The 17442-nt window shown below is 41.4% G+C and overlaps 1 protein-coding gene and 1 long non-coding RNA gene across 17 annotated transcripts in view; both read left to right on the top strand.

The window, feature by feature from the left end:
- Positions 1-17442, top strand: part of KCNMA1 (potassium calcium-activated channel subfamily M alpha 1) — a 775994-nt gene that overhangs the window by 718412 nt on the left and 40140 nt on the right. For all 16 annotated transcript variants that reach the window (XR_014249397.1, XM_082408745.1, XM_082408748.1 and 13 more), the window contains one exon: positions 16911-17024. Coding sequence is in view for 15 of the 16 variants with exons in the window: in XM_082408745.1 (XP_082264871.1) it covers positions 16911-17024 (114 nt within the window). In the remaining variant the exon portion in view is untranslated. The remainder of the gene's footprint in view (positions 1-16910; positions 17025-17442) is intronic.
- Positions 7888-15195, top strand: LOC309604611. Its single transcript, XR_014230932.1, has 2 exons — positions 7888-8199; positions 9309-15195. It is a non-coding gene; the product is annotated as an uncharacterized lncRNA (long non-coding RNA).

Here is a 17442-nt window from a genome sequence, read left to right as displayed (position 1 = left end):
TCGTTTCTGTGCGAGGGCTTTCTCTAGTTGTGGCAAGTGGGGGCCACTCCTCATCGCGGTGCGCGGGCCTCTCACTATCGCGGCCTCTCTTGTTGCGGAGCACAGGCTCCAGACGCGCAGGCTCAGCAATTGTGGCTCATGGGCCTAGTCGCTCCGCGGCATGTGGGATCTTCCCAGACCAGGGCTCGAACCCGTGTCCCCTGCATTGGCAGGCGGATTCTCAACCACTGCGCCACCAGGGAAGCCCACTACTGGATATTCTTAAGTGCCACATGGATGTCACCACACAGTGTGTTATAAGAAGGCAGAATTTGCTTTGAGCTGCAGTGGTTCAGAGGTGGGGGTAGCTCCAGAGTAAGTGGAGTTGAATTTGAAAATAGGTATGATTATTGTAAGTAAAGGGGCTACAGGCAGATGGAAAGGGCTGGGGCAGAGTGAGGAAGGCCACACAAGCAGGAAAGGCCAAGTTTATTCATGACAGGCACTTGGCTATGTGTCTACTAATGACATTGCTGACGGACTTAAGGATCTCAGGGTGTCAAAGGAAATGATTGTAGGTGAGGTCACTGTTAACTTGGATAGACCCTCAAAGAATGGCCTTTTCTGTCATCTTGCTGACCTTCCCGCTCCCACCAACTGTCAGAAATATACTTAAACGCTTAGCATAGCACCTCACACCTAGTAGATGCTTAGTAGGGGTTAGTGGAGTGAGCAAATAAATGGTTTCATCCCCATATCTGTTGTTTGCAGTCTGCTCTGTCTTAGTTTGCCCTCAAATGAGATAAAGCAGTTCGATTCCTTTATTAAATACCACATCCTTTCCTTCCAGGCTTCAGTCACTCTTCATTCATTTGATAGCTGGGTACTGGGCAAGGGTCCCAAAGATCGAAGATGCTGAAGTTGTCAGTAGGAGCCATGGTCAGACTTGTCCAAGAGTTCTCTAGTGCACATCATCCCAGTCCCTTAACCTTTGCTAATAGCTCCTGATCCTCAACATTTTACCGGCCTCGTCACAGGTATATTGCACAGTACCAGCCCAAGGCCTGAGGAGGCTATAGCATTGAGACCTTCAGAGTTCAATAATGTACAGAAAACATCTCTGCTTTCTGCTCTAGGGGGCTTGGAATGGTTCCTCAGCACTTCCCTGGCCACGTGGAGATGGACACTCACTCCTCTCAGCCATGGGCTGGCGAATTGCGCTCTATCACCTGGGCGGGGGCAATTAATCAGATGGGTTTTGTTGCTCTGCTTAATGATGGTGAATCACAAGTGGGGCTGTCAGAGGGATGACACCATCGTGTAGGGTCAAGGGACAAAGTTTTCAATCCTACTTAACGTTAGTCATGGGGTATTTGACTTTGGATAAACCCTCTGATTTCATTTCTTCATCCCTGAAATGGGGTTTGTTAGAGTAGCCCCACCTAAATATCCTGAGGGATGGTGTGTGAATCCAAGGAGCTGATGACTACAGATTGGTTTTATAAAACATCGAGGGCTTTAGAAATCGCATTTTGCAGTCAGGTTAATCATGGTGTGTGAGGGCTCTAGAACTGAAAACTTGGGTTTGAATGCAGCTCTGCTACCTACTAGGCCTGGGCAAATTATTTAACCTCTCTGTGCCTCCGTGTTCTCACTGAGAATACTAATTGGACCTGGCTCATCAAATTTCTTTGAGATATAAATGAGATATAGGGCTTTCTCTAGTCTGTATGGTACCTTTACGTGAGTCAGAAAAAGTCACTCCTCTCTTTGAGATACTTTACTTCCGTCTGTTGAAGAATTCTCATAATATACTGATTATGTTTGAACAGTATGCTTTTCTACCATCTGCTAGGAAAAAACATTGTAATACATATGCAAATATATCATTCCATGGTATGAGCGATGCCCACTTTGATGAGCTATTGTTCAGTGTCCGACCTTCGTAACCATACATGGCAGCCCTGAGTGGATGGATGTAAAGCACTTATTACCTAGGGTGTAGTTAGAGATCAAGCAACATTAGCTTTTTTGTTACTAATATTGGATAGTTTTACCATTTTCTTTCATTTGGTCCCCCAAAATAACAGTGAACAAGTTAGGGTTAGCCATTTGTACCCAGCAGCCAGAATTCTTGTTGATTCTGCTTGTCATTAGGTATGCATGGGAAGTAGACGGTGGTGGAAACCAAGACACCTTTGGGAGGTGAGCAATCCAGGTGAGGGAGACTTAACAAAAGCCGACAGAGTGTTGAGGAAGGATGGGGACAGATTGACAGTGGCCACTGGGATTCTCCCTCTGTAGACAGGCCAGTGTGGTACCACTCAGTGGAGCTTTCTAGGAAGCAGAAAGGTGAGGCCTCGGCTCAGTGACAGAAGACCTCACGCACATCTGCTCTGTGGCAGTTGGTTATGGCAGGAGTCCTGACGTTTGGGTGAAATGACATCAATCCAGAGTTGCTACTGGCTGAGTGGGGCTCACGCTGCTCCAGCTAGATGGTAGGTGGCACCTGGCCTCCCTCCTTTACCTCTTTTTCCCTCAAAAAAAGTAATTTTGGCCCTCAGCCTGAGGCCCTGGGAATGATTTGTTCTTCATTGGGAGAGGGGTTTTGGATCCTTTTAAATACCTAGTAAAATGACGCATCTTCTCTCTGTCCCTCTCCTACCTCCCCATAGGTGTATGCAGAAATATTTGCATACACAGTCAAGAAGTTTACCTAGACCAGTGGCTTTCCACCTAAGTTGCACATTATAATCAACTGGGGAACTTTTGAATCCTGCCATGCCCAGGCCGCATCCCAGAGCAAATAAATCAGACTCTGGGCATAGGGTGCAGGCATCAGGGATTCCAAGGTGCTATCGAAGTTGAGAAGCACAGGCCTAGGCTCTTCTTTTCCAAAGGAAACCATCTGTGAGCCTCATATCAGGGCTGTGGACTCACTAAGCTTAAATCTCCACAGACTGGCAGCCTCCTAAGGGTGATTTCTAGGAATTTTGGATGGTATATAATGGACATTATGAAAATGCTGTATATATGAGAAATGACCTTTGACTCAAGAACGTCTACATGTTCCCCAGCCTTACGCCATCTCAATCCAGAAAGAGCAGAGGAAATAAACCAGGGGAGTGTGCATGGGAGAGATCAAGAGAGGTGGGGGCAGGTAGGTCTCAGAAGGCCTAATTGGCATAGGAAATGGAAAAATTTTGAAAATCAATCAAACCCTGGTTCTAATGACAAGGAAGGACAGTAAATTATGAGAATGTCAGGGTTGAAGTTTCACACTTAATCTATAAACCTACTTTTAATAGGTCCTCAGGTGATTATAAATTCACAATGGCTTTCTTTTTATTGGGTTGTATGAGGCTGTTCCACATTTCTAAAGGAAGCCCAGGTGCGTCTCTTACTTACTTACTTATTTATTTATTTATTTATTTATTTATTTATATTTAGGATACTGAAGAATTTTTTTAAACCCTCCTTTTTATGAACATTAATTATATACCATGCAAGGAAGCAATTGCCTCTATGTTATGAAATATTAAATCAAAATGCTTACCATTCCCAAATGTCCCAGAGATAAATACAGCAGTAGTTTGAAGCCCGTCTTAGAGCTGTTTTGCCTGCAAATTTATTGTTTTGTCTCCATTTTCAGAAAGCCCTGTTTTCTGTGAAGTATAGCACTCTAGGTAGTTTTTAAGGCTCAAACTCCTCTGGAGTTGCCTGTGTCGGCAACAACTCTTATGTAGATGGCACACGAGGGATGGCGTGTTGATCGGCTCCTTTAAGATGATGAATGGGCAGAGAGTGTTATTGTCTTTGATTGCATGCCTTACATCATCTGTATGTAGGAATAAGAGGGCCATACTTTATCTTTAGCCATTTTATAAATATTTAAGTCCTTATAGTTGCCTAAAGATATTAAAGCATATTTTACGGTAGTCGGAATATAAATATTATATATAGCTCAAGATTCCAAAGTAGTTTAATGAATTCATAATATTCTGTTCAAATTTATTGGAATGCGTTTCATGTTCCAAAAGTTCCATTTAAGGAATAAGATACCATTCTGCTTCCTGACAACACACCAAGTGTTGGCTGGCGTTTCGGGTGGGAGTCTCAGTTCCAATATCTATAGAGGCTTTCATTAGGAAGCAAGGAGGCAGGAAGTCAGGGCCCTGGGATATGTTTCCTCCATCTCTACATTTAAGACTATATATAAATAACTTTCTGAATAAACAATTCTGGCGCTTATTTAAATCATTAAAGCGTTCCAGAGAGAAAACTTTTTATAGCCCCTTTCCTCTATTTCAAGGAGATTAATTCAGAGAACTTAAGTAAGAACAATAAAGATGTAGTTTGCAGTTTTCCCTTCCTCCCCACCCCCTTTCAGAAACAGGGACACAGACCCTGCTGGCCAGTATACAGCCCAATTCAGGGTATTATTGGTTTGGATAGTGCCTTCCCAATGCATTCTGAACATTTCTCCCTAAGTTAAAGAGTCCCAACTTGCTCCTTCCTTTTCCTAACTGCAAATAGTGACAGGGAGACTATTACTGCACCTCTTTTCAGTTTTCCAGTGAAATATGAAGACTTTCCTCTTTAATATTTCACAAAGTTTCTCCAGCTCCCAGCGGGAGTCCATGCTGGGTAATGTTTGCTAATTACCAACAACAAAACTAGACATACAACGCTGGTAAATTACCTGACCCTTTCCATTTTAATGAGACAACAAGGATTTCTCGAAATGATGTTGTTTCACTGGTTAATGGTGTCAGCAATGTTGTAATTGTGGGTTGAGACACATTAGCTGAACAACCACATGTGGAAAGGGCTTTCTCTCGACAAGCCCTTTGGAGACTAGAACCATATTATCATTAAGCCTCTGTCATTTGCATGCTGCTAATCACTTACTTTATTATCCCGCATATCCATTGTCTTTCTTTAATTGCTCTTTAAATTAAAATTAAAAATAGTTCTAAAGCCCACAATGGCTGGGATAGCATCTTGATTATGAAGATAACTTCAAGAAAATGGAACAACTGATAACATATTGCCAAGATTATAAGCGAGTCCCACTGTTATGTACCGTGCCTGCAGGCCCCAGGGGCCTAATTGTGGCAGTTTCTCTTCCTTCAGCCCATACTGTTTGTTTAATAAATGGTTATTTATGGCCTTTTTGGCCATTATAGCAACTTTGGAGAAAGTACATCCTTCTCATTGGTTTGGGCGCTGAAATTTCATTCTCCAGGCAAAGTTATAAAACAGAATTGAAAGGCAGGATCTGCACTACAGCTTGTGAGGGCCTCTGAAAAGAGGCCCCCTTGATTCTCCTTGCTCGTTTGTTCTGTATGAGTTTATTATTAAAATTTAGGGTTGTGAAAGAGACATAAACTTTAGAGCTGAAAGGAACTTTAGCGTCATCCCCATTTTACAGGTGAAGAAACTGAGGACAGGAGCAGTTGCCATGACTCTGATCACACGGCAGGAGATGAAACTGGATTGTCTGTTAGCGAGTGGATTGGATGGAGGGCTCCTGGAGGGAGGATTATAGCTTATGGACTACTCCTGAGACAGGATATTGTCTCACGCTCAGAGTTGTAATGTGCACGCTGCATGGTTGTCATGGTGCGGTGCATTTAGTGCGTGTCTCTCGTATGCCTATACTAGTGTGTTTTTTGTTGTGAACTATGTGCTGTGATACTGGAAGGGAGGGCTCCTGCCTTTCACTTCTTAAAACGATGACCCCAGGAATGACTGTGGGCATTCCTGAATATTGAGTGATCAAACCCAGAGTATCATGATTCCAATATTATATACAGTGCCCCAGAATTAGGATGACACGTTTTTGAGAGCCAGAAGTCATTGGGACATTGCCTTACGTGCCTCAGTTTTACAGATGGGCAAACCAAGTTTGGGTAAGACATTGAATCTAAATTGTCGCAGGGAGTTTAGGGGATGACCTGGAGCTAAAACCCATGTCTTCTGATTCTCTGTTTTTCTGTCAGCATTACCAGTCTATCATTGACGTCAACAGCAGAAAAAATAAGTTAGTACTTATAAAGTGCTTACTCTGTGCCAGGCACTGTTATAAGCAGTTTATCTGTATTATTTAACTCATTTAATCTTCATGACATATTACTCTATTTTATAGGTGAGGAGACTAAGACACAGAATTTAAGTACATCACCCCAGATCATAAAACTAGGAACTGAAGGAGGCAGCACTCAACTCAGGCAGTCTAGCTGCAGAATTCCTGTTCTTAATCACGATGTTATGGCTCATTTCAGGATGTGGTCAAAGGATATTGATCATGGTGTAAACAAGAGATGTTCAAAATCAAACTAGCACCAATCGGCCTCTTCTTTAGTCAAGTTCTATGTGTGTGGGGAATGCCTGACTCTCAAAATCCAAGATTCCAGTTACATATTCATCTGCCAGCATCATATATGCAGGAAAGCCTTTCAAACTTCAAAGAAAACATTTACAGTGCTTTCTTTTTAAAGACCATCAAATGTTTGGAACATCAGCCATTATCTGTGTCCAGGCGTCCTGTCTCTAGAACCTGTCAGAGACAGCTGGCTGAGAGTTGTCAGTGATGGGATTCTGCTCTTCCTGAATTGCAGGGCAATGCCTTGGACCACTTGGCAAATCCATCTTTTACAGCTACTTAATTTTCTGTGCACTTAAGATATGGGTGTTTTAGTTTGCTTGTGATTTCCTAGCTCTGGTTTTTGCTACGCTGGCCATTGGTTTGTACTAAACCAAACAACTGGGGCCCATTTGGCATTTGGTGTTTTAAATGTAAAAGGACATTCGAAGTACATGACAAATGCTGAAAAACAAAGCCCATAACACTGAGAACATAAAGAAACTGTTTATAATGTAAAGGTGGTTACATTTTCAGTCAATCTATCACTTTAATGAGCTCTTTGCATTTCTTTGATTAATGCTTACAAAAGGGGGAGAAAAAATTGATGTAATGGAAACAAAATGGTATATAGTCTTGGCAGCATTAGGGTTTCTGTGTGTTTTATTAGTATCCACTTCGTATTGCTGTCTTGCAATGTGTACTTCTACCTTTTCCCTGGCATAGTATGCCTCTAGTTTACTGGAAATGTGATCCAGCATGAAGAAGTTTCTATATTAGTGGCAAAGCAGCCTTTGTACTCTCCGGTGGCAGCAAAGAGGGAGGGTCCAGGACAGGAATTAAGAAGTGGTAATAGTAGTAAAGGAAAGGCTGATGTAGTTCATGCCGTATTGAAATGAAGAATCCAATAGGTATGAAGAAAAGAAAAGAGAACATTAAAGATGCTTTAGAAACATTTAAACATTAGGTAGTAATTGGTACATAATCAGTAGTAATTCTTACAGTTTAAAATAGTGAATAAAGGGGAAGGGAAAAGTGCAGCAAAGATATCTTTGTGAAGTAACTACGTGGGGGGGGGAGAAAAGTTAGTCAAGGCAGGCTTCCTGGAGGTGGTGAAGGAGGGGCAGGAACTGAGTTGGGGGAGAAGGGAGGGGACAGCATATCTGAAGTGGGTAAGACTTGGTGGGAGTAGGGATGGGAATCAGCAAATGCCACTCTTCTGTGCTGGAAACCAGCTCTGACTGCTCCTCCCCTCAGCTGTATGCACAGAGCATTGTGGGTTTCCATGGGCTCTTTGGACCCATGTAAGCTCTCAGCATCCTTTGCTCTGAGATTGAGTGGCTCTTACAACATTGTAGGAAGTTGAAATTGTAGAGAACTGGGAACCCTGAAAACTCTGTTTTGCTCTGTTCTTCTAAAGCCCCTTAATCTGTAACTTTTGGTCACTTCTATCCCAGAGCCTCAGTTTCCCCAAATTCATGTAGGTCAAAATGACCTTTAGGGTCACTCATCAAAATGACCTTTAGGGTCACTAATCAGCGTGGATCCCTCCACCGTGTCAACCAGCTGTTCTCAACCCATGAAGATGACGTGAAGTTGTGAGGTTTCAGGCTCTTTTCTTTTATTCATTTATAATTTTGCTAAATTTTCTTCTCCTTGCACAAATGAAATATATTTCTTTTAGAAAATTTAGCAACTATGTATAAACAAAAAGAAGACAAATATGCATTCCTTATAATCTTAGCATTCGGACATAAGAAAGTTAACGTTAGTCTTGTTTCTGCAGATATCAATATTTTACCCCTCAAAATGGATCATACATAATAGTATGTACCTGTTTTTTGCACAAAATTGTATCATGACCATTTTTTCCATATCATGAAACGTTTTTCTGCATTATTTTTAGTGGATGCATACTTAACATAATCAGTTTCCTAAAACTGGACATTCAGGTTGTTTTCATTTTAATACTGTTGCTTAATAACTACAAATGAAGACCATTGTAACCAAATCTTTAATATAAAGAAATGTTGGCTGTGCATATATTTTTAGAAGTGAAATTGCTTAGGCCAAAGGGTATGTCAAATTTTAAATCATTTGATCTGTATCGCCAAATTACGTCTTATTTTTAAGTTGTAAGATGAATTCAGAGGGGGTAAAAGGCAATTGAGAAGTTGTGGAACATTCATCATGACACTATGAGCTTTTGCACAAATGAAGAGGTTAGACCAGGTGAATATTAGGTTTCTTTCCAAATCTGTGGCCTTAACTGTGTTTGAGTTGTAACTAGTCTCCTCCCCTTCCTTATTCCCTCCCTCTTTCCCTCCCTCCCCCCCTTCCTTCCTTACACCAACCCCTCTGAGAGACAGGTTCTTACTTAGGGACAGTAAGCTCTTTAAGTTTACTTTAAGGAAAGAGACTGTCTGCTTGGAGAGACAACTCTTGCAAACATATTTGTTTCATGTGTGTGAGACTTGTCTAAGTGCTGACTATATCTTATGAAACTTAATGGACAAATAGCTATAGAGAACTTTGGTTGATTGATTGGTTGTTAGTTGGTTGGTTTAGTTTGCTTTGGTTTAATTTAGACCCAGAACAGAAACTCTAAAAAAGATGAAGTACCTTATGCAGCTTCCCAATGCTTTCATTAAATACAGTCTCTAGAAAAGAGTACTGTTAAAAATATCAATGTTACTTATTGTAAATAAAGAAATTGACCCAGGTCTCGTCCCTGGTCACTGGAAGTGAACAAGAAACCTTGAATGAAGATATAGTCACTTGTTTCAGTAGAAACTCAGACGTGCATGAGCCATTTTACCAAGAAAAGAACAGAGATTTTTCTCAGTTACTATATTATTTGGGCATTTTGGTTGCAAGTGATAGAAATCCAACCCCAAAGCCTTAAATAAAGAGGAAGTCATACAACTGGGGTGTCTCTGGCTTTAGGCACATTTGAGCCCAGGGGCCTGAGTGATGTCAGAGCTCTGTCTCATTCTCTTTACCTCTTGATTCATTTGCCCTGTTTTCATTTGTCCCCTGGTGAGCTAAATGCTCACCAGCAGCCCCGTACTTACATCCTTGTGGTTCTGAAAGCATCTTTAGCATCGTTTTCATCAGGTCTTGGGGAGAACACAGATTGGCCCCAGCTTGGAGGACAAGTGGATCTCTAAACCAGCCATGTGTCCAGGATGATGGGGATCCATATTGTTGGCCCTGTGGGGTCAGGGTTATCCCCCTCCCCTACCCGCCACCAAACACTGGGAATGGGTTCGTCATGTAGAGAAGAGGTTGAAGGGGAGCACGTAACAACAGAATCAACTATCCTGGCTCTGCCACCGACTGATCTGCAACCTTAGACACAGTAACTTCGCTGCTCTGAGCCTCAGTTTCTTCATCTGTAAAAGGGAGGTAATTATTAGAAGATTTCCAAAGTTCTTGCATCCCTAACAGAGTGATTGGTAAACAGGCAAAAAGAGACCCAAATGATATAGTTTAGGTTTCTCAGAACTGTCTATTAATGTAATTTCTAAGCTCTGTCTTTAGGCTCTGGGTAGAGAACAATCAATGATCAGCTCCAAGCTCATGAGTTACCTGGAATAAAGCAGATAACACAGTTGAAATTGGCAAGGGTGTTCCCTGCCCCACCTTTCCCAGCATTGACCTCCAGCAACCTGTTGGGGGCTGGCACCACTTCCAGCTCCTAAGTGGAAAGTGCTCAGTTAGAGTAGCCTTTGGGCAGGAGAAGTTTCTGCCTTGATAAATAATCATTTTTTATTGAGTCAACACTGGTCAGCTCCTGGCTCTCATGACTCAGGACTCCAACTTTGTGGAAAGCCACTGAAAACTACTATGAAAAACTATTACAAGGTTCAACTGAGGTTTTCCCTTGGCCGGATTTCTCTTGCAGACTTTTCTAAAAAATCTATTTCCCAAATCAAGCCTGGGCACGTGGATTTTTCCCCCTACAAGTTAGAAAGCAATCATGCTTCTGTACCTGGAATTTTCTTTACTTCAGCTGCTGAAGAATTTGTTGGAATACATACTGCAAAAAATGACTGCTGTGGCTATTACTGTTCTTGCTCAGGGGAGCTATTCAGATGCCTCATTTATTGGAGCTTAATAGATTAAAAGTCCAAATTGAGTCTCATGATATAAGCCTAATCAAGTTCTCATCTGCATAATTTTCCCATAAGCAGCAATGGGAAATTTGGATAATTTATGTTTCAGCAGTTGCCAATCATGTGTTAAGTAGCATTGTTGCATTTACTTATCAAAATATTTTTATTGATCTTCACTTCATCTGACATTTGGCTTTGGGTTTTTTTTTTTCCTGGCATTAACAGGAAATTTAATTCATCTCCTAGATGATGTAATATGAGATGTGTCTCTTGATTTTAACATGCCTTTATAGATCATTTTTAACGGTGATCTTTCCCTTTTACAACTTCATATTGAATACCTGTCTCAGCAAACCTAGACGACTCTGCCTAATTTATTTCCCTCGTTTAATGTAGCATATGGATTTCTAACCATCATTTATATGCACACAATAAAAGATAATTTGCCCCACCATTTGAACCAATTCCTTTATGTTAAATCTATGGGGGTGGGGAGGCACTTACCTTCATTTCTCCATCTATTTTAGGAGAGGTAATTTATAAGAATTTCCATCTCCCTCTCTCCCTGGTAAAGCTTGGGGATTTAACTAGGGAAGATTTAGAAAGTACTTTGTGTTTTCCCCCACGGAAAAATACTGTAATAAAGCATTTATCATATGTACTGAGTTGTGCATGCTACCATACCAAAGCAAGTTAAGCATAACTACAGTGGGTCCCAGCTGTTATCTGCTATTGTTTAAAAGTGAAAACAATAAAAGAGTAAGACTGGCTCAGGCCTCAAACTTGCCTGCCAAGCTCAGCACATGAGAAAGAGAGACCATCACACACGGAGGGAAGGCAGCATGGAGCACGGGAATCCTTGGGCTCTGAAGTCAGACTGTCTGGCTGGAGCCCCCCAGATCTGCCACTTACCAACTGCGGTGTTGGAGGAAGTTATTTGACTGCTCTGAATCTTATTTTCTTCATCTACAAAATGGTAATATTAGCAGTTCCTGTACTTACAGGGTTGTTATGAGGAATAAATGAGGTGGCCCGTGAAAAAACCCTTAGCGCAGCTTTGGCACGTAATAAGAAGGAATATGCCGTGGTGACTTAGAGGAGGCTCTGAAGCCAGTTTACCTGGGCTGAGATCTAGATCTGCTCATTCCTAAATGTATGCGCTGGGTCAAGTTGCTTAACTCTGCTGTGCTTCAATTTCCTCATCTGTAACATAGCAGTGTCTACATAGGATGGCTGTATGAACTAAAGTTAAAACATGCGCAGATTTTAGTACATGCTGAGCACTCAGTAAACGTTGGATTTTACTATTTTTTGCTTAAGGTTCTACTTAAGCCTGACTTCTTCATTCTCAAAATTACCTTAGTCAGTCTAGATCCAGAACGTTCTTGCCTTTGCTTTGAGTTCCACAAAGACCATGACATTGAGTCTTTCCCATTTTTAATTGCACTCACAACTACATTACCCTGGAACCCTTTTCTAGGCATGCCCTCTGGTAGATCTTATCTGAGTCACAGCCTCTCTTTGCTTGTAACCACAGGTGCTCCTTGGATGCTACGTCTGTATGCATGCATGCAGCAGGTACCCAAAACAATTACTTTAAAAAATGAAACCTTAGTGATCTTGTTATTCCCGAGCCTCTTCTCCTTGAACTTCTTAGGAATAGGTCAAGTGTTTGTGTTAAATTCTTTCATGTGAAGCCATCCAAACTGAAATGCCCTTGTCAAATTTAACTATAGGTCACTTAACCTTCCAGTAACTTCCCTGACACAGGCCAAGTGCTGCCTGCCATTGGATAACCAATCATAAAAAAGAAAATCAGATACTACAGATTTTGTTCAGCTGAACCCAACAGTGGTGATGGTTGAGAGCACAAATTCTGGAAAAGAATATAGAGAGCAGCGAAAACCGTTTCAAAAGCCCGAGAAACAAAAGAAGAAAGATTATGTCCTTAAATAATTAAAGGAAGTGGGAAATTAGGTCTAGAAAACAGAAGACTCCAGAGAGTCTGCAGTTGCTATAAGGCATTAAGAACCTTTCTTTCATGAAGACTGGACACCAGTTTTTCAACATACCTAAAGAAAATCCTAGCCATCCAATATCCAAAATACTCCGTCCTTGAATATTTTAGGCTGTATTTTTATCACTGGATTGACCTGATTATTTCTACCAAAATATATCCACACTGCTATTGCCTTCCCATTAATTTTCCAGGATTTTTCTCTATGTGAAAATTCTTTTAAAAAACTCTACCAAAAGCTACCTCAGGTCTTTATCCATAGGGAAGGGGGAGGCAGTGGATGCTATTCCTAGCCAGAATATTTATTGTGTACTGAGTAAAATATTAACGTTGGTAGTCAACATTTTAAAGTATTTTTTCTTTATACCAGGCATTGTACTAAATGTTTTAACTATACGATTTCATTTTATTCTCACAACTGCCCTGTATAGTGGGTAATTCCAGCTTACAGACTGGAGAGTCTGTGCTATGCTCATGGTTGTGTGGCTTATAAGTAGATGAGCCAGAATTTAAACCTAAGACATCTGACTCCAAAGCACATGCTCTTAGCTATTCCACTCCGTTTCTTCTCTGTGGGCCAGGCATTTTGTAGACAACCTGGGATGTTTAAAGAAATAGAAAACCCAGTCTTTGACCTAAGTTCTCCTGCAGCATATGGAGTGAGCATGCTTGGCAAGGGGCAATGTTGGGCCCATTTCTGCCTGATGCCAAAGGAATAGAACAAGTAAAGTAAGCCCATCCTATCTGCCCCTGAAGATTGAAATGGGGAGGGGTTTTCAGTGTCAGGAGTTCAGGCAGTCTTTAAAGTTATCTTTAGCCCAGAACTTGCCTCCCATGTCCATGCTCAACAGAGCAGAAACGGAATACATCTAAAGAACCAGGAGGCCATCTTGGTAAGAGCTTGGGTTGTAGTTAATTAAACTTGAATCTTTTCCTGATTGAGAACTTCTGATTCCATCTCTCTAATGCCAACATTCTTCATCATCTCTTCTGGCAAAATAAGTGGTTGTTTCTAAAATTAACTTCCCGCGTGTTAGTTCAACTAACGGAAGGAGCGTTTCCCAGTTTCACTATCCTCTAGCTGTAGATCAGGGTCCCTGGAGGATATTCCATGTGCCAGCGCTTTCACATGCAAAACTGAAGCGCTGCTTTATGTAGAGGGACTTACAATTCAACCAAAGATGTACCCACTGCAGCTAACAAAGTGATGGGGAGCAAGACCATCAGGGACCCGGGTACCATTTAGACCTGCCCCTTTATTAACAGCTGCTATGGTGAATGGGGTAGCTGCCATCAAATGGCACCAAAGGCCGGATTGCCTCTTCTCTTCAGAAGGAAGGTGCCTGATTTCCTGTTCTTTCCAAGGCCACATCGGGAATCTGGGTCTGCTCTGCCATTTCAAGCCACAAGTTTCCCATTATAGGATCTCTCAGAATGAAACAATGCTAATCAGTTCTGTTCCTCTTTAATAACACAACTCTTCAGGAAGGGCAAAAAAAAGATAAAATCTATTTCTGTTATCTTTGCCTTTGCTTATAAAAATGTATGGTTATAAAAGTAGCAAAATAAAAAAGTGACATTATCATTGCTGAAGTTTTCTTTCCAACAAAATCTCCCCGTTCTTGGGGTCCTGTGTAGGAGAGAGAAAGGCGTTTAACGGAGAGATGTCTTTGGACATCCACCATAGTTTGTCAGTTGCAGATGCTAATGGAACCAGGCTTGGTGACTGAAGGGGAAAATGGAATATGAAAGCAAAATGAAAGAGGCCTATGAGGCAAGCATGTCATTTCTAAATGAAGGTTTCATGCAAAGGAATTGAGTCTTTTCACAGCTGAAAACGGAATCTTTAAATAAGATAAAATAAAAGGATGCTTTGGTTTGTTGCCGGTTCTGTAATGAAATACAGTTTCCCTAATATCGTGTGACCTGCGTTTTTACCTGTTTTGTGGGTGCTAGTCCTTGACGTACAAACCCGTATTTCTCAAGTCAGCATTTGATGATGGATGTCAAAATACAGGCCATGTATTATGCATATAGCATTGCCGATTTAAGGTGTTTACTTGTCAAGTTGAAGAAATTCAAAAACGTCACATCCACTGAATCTGCACAGCTGTCACTTGCAGTTTTTCATGCTTTTGAATGAAACTTCTGATGAAAACAGTTTAGTTTTCCCCCTTCACTATTCCAGGGGAAGAAAACAGCAAGCATTTCAACTGCGTGTTCTTGGTTACATGGTTGGCTGAAAAACACACATTCCAAAGTTTAGAAAGATGAACACTATACTGTCACTCAAAGTTACTTACCCTGTGCACAGGGTATCAGTATAAAGAATAAAATTAAGTGCAATCAGGGAGTGAATGGTAAATAAAACTTTTTTTTTTCTTTCTGAAAATATGACACTCCGATGAAATTTATACACAGGGGAGCAGAAAACAGGAAAACTCGTTTATATTTTTCTGGCATTTCATGCATGATGTACTTCCAAAGCAACAGGCAATTATGAACACCTGTCATTTCATTCCTGGTAGATAAAGATTCACACATACCTTCATGCCAGAAACAACCCAGTCTTGTCGCATTACCAGAGAGAGTCACTAATCTGGTCACACAATCTTCGGAAATTTGTTCTTGGAAACTTCGCAAGCGACTGTACCTGTAATTCCCTAATCCATTGATAAGCCCAGGTAGCCATCCACCACGGGCAGAGGAGAAAACAAAGAGAACGTGAACTTCTGTCTGCCTGTTTTATAAGGTGGGGAAGGCAGTTGGGCATGGCGACCAGTGTGGAGCTGGCGGTGCCACTTGCCACGTGGCGAAATTAATTTTCACCAAAAGAATGTATGAAGAAAATAAATGTATCATGTTTATACGGCTATGTACCTCCTTAAAGAGGCAGGCATTTGGCCTAGCTGGGATGCTTTCTCACCCTCCCTAAACTTGAAAATATGGTTGGGCCGAGCTCATTCTAATATGTATTGAGATTTGGGTCTGAGACCCAAAGAAGCCCACACTGCAACAGTCAGCACCAAGTAGGCTACTCTCCAGTTTACTGTGCCCACATCTACCTTATGGAGTCTGAGTCAAGCACACTGGGAAGTTCAAGGGTCCACTATAAGCAGGTGGCATATGCAGCAGTTAGGATGATTTCAGCTGCAAGTAAAGAAAACTCCTCAGTCTGGCTTAAACAAAAGGGGGGAAAATAAATACACACACACACATATATATATAAATATATAGTTGTACATATATTGTGTATATATATACATAAATATTTAATACAGAGTACAAAATACATAAATATACATAAACATAGACATTATATATAATCTCATTATTATGTGTATAATATATATAAAAGCTCGTTACTACATTTTATATTATAATCTCACTTATAAATGTGTAAAATCTCATGCAGTAAGAAATCCTGAGATCAATTGGTTTTGATTCTAGGGCTGGTTAATTCAGGAACTAAGGGCAGTTCTTCCTATCATTCAGTCTTTTTATCATTCACTTGAGCCAATTCATTAAGTTGGCTTTGTCCTCAGCTGGCGCCCATCCTAGTTACAAGACGGCTGCTACAGTTCCAGGTACTACAGACACAAAAGCGATGTCCAGTGGATCAAAAGAGAATCTCCTCCCATGTGATATTTTTTAAGAGCAAGGAAACATCTCCTCAAGCCCCCAGGCCGATTTCCTCCCACTTCCCCTTGGCCAGAACCCTGTCAAAGGCCCAGGTTTAAGTCCCTCACTGGCAAGAGAATAAGTAATCAATTGGTTTAAGATAGCAGTCAGGATAGGTTAGGTTATGCTGTGGTAACAACAACAACACAAACAACAACAAAACGAGTCTCAGTGGCTTAAAGCAACAGAGATTGATTTTTCACTCAGAATGCTTTGTGTGTCTGGGCTGCTGTCCAGGGCGGCTGCCCAGCCTTCATCTCCATAGTAACCTGTGTTCCCACTGTTGCCACAGCCTGGGAAGAGAGATGGCAAGTCAAATACTTGTACCAGAAGTGATGGTATGCGTTGTTCTGTTTGCTTTTCATGGGCCAGGGCATTTCCTGTGTCACGTGGTCATATCTAACTTCAAGGAGGCACAGAGGTACAATCCTCATGTGTGCCTGAAGGGGGAAGGGAACAAAAATCTGTGAGCAAGATCAATAATTGGTGGAAAGACTGGTTTTTAGGGAACTGTCAAAGTGAGTTAGAATTTTTTATAATGGTTTGGTCTCCTGCTTCGTTCTTCTGAAAACAACTCATCAGAGTTTATCCTGGGAATAGGATATTTATTTAATAAATAGGATATTTATTTTTGACTTGTAAATAATGCACATGTTACTTTTTTATTGTGTATATACACTATGCTTTCATCATTTCCAAATTCTCCACATTTCTGATTTTTCTTCTTCCTCTCTTTCCTTCCCACTAGGATTCACACCTCCAGGAATGGACAGATCCTCTCCGGATAACAGCCCGGTACATGGGATGTTACGCCAGCCCTCCATCACAACTGGGGTCAACATCCCCATCATCACTGAACTAGGTAGGAGTGAATGTCAGCTTTGGGTGGATTTTTTTGGTCCCCTCTTCCGACCGTGCAGGATACAAGGAGGTTGGCCTGAGTCTTAGCTCTTTCAGTGTGCTAGGCTCTAATGGGGTTTGTCTGGGGGGAGATTGGAGAAGGGTATGGGTAGAAATATGACAGATGACCCAAGGGAAAACTGATCTATCTTTCCTCTGAGGTGAATAGATAGTTTCCTTATGCTGGTCACTGTTTTCAAAGGAGCCTGAGGTGAAGGGTTTGAGATTGGGGCATACATTAGGGAAGTGGGAGGAAGGGAGGAAAGGTATGGTCCAAGGATTTTTTCCAGTGATTCTCATTGGAAGCATCTGTGGAAGGTCCCTCCCTGGAGGTACAAAGCCTCAGGTCTAAGCCAACCCCATTTTGAGAACTGCGTAGA

Source organism: Balaenoptera borealis (assembly GCF_965194805.1).
Source record: "Balaenoptera borealis genome assembly, chromosome: 10".
NCBI lineage: Eukaryota > Metazoa > Chordata > Mammalia > Artiodactyla > Balaenopteridae > Balaenoptera > Balaenoptera borealis.
This window is presented reverse-complemented; position numbering and strand designations above follow the sequence as displayed.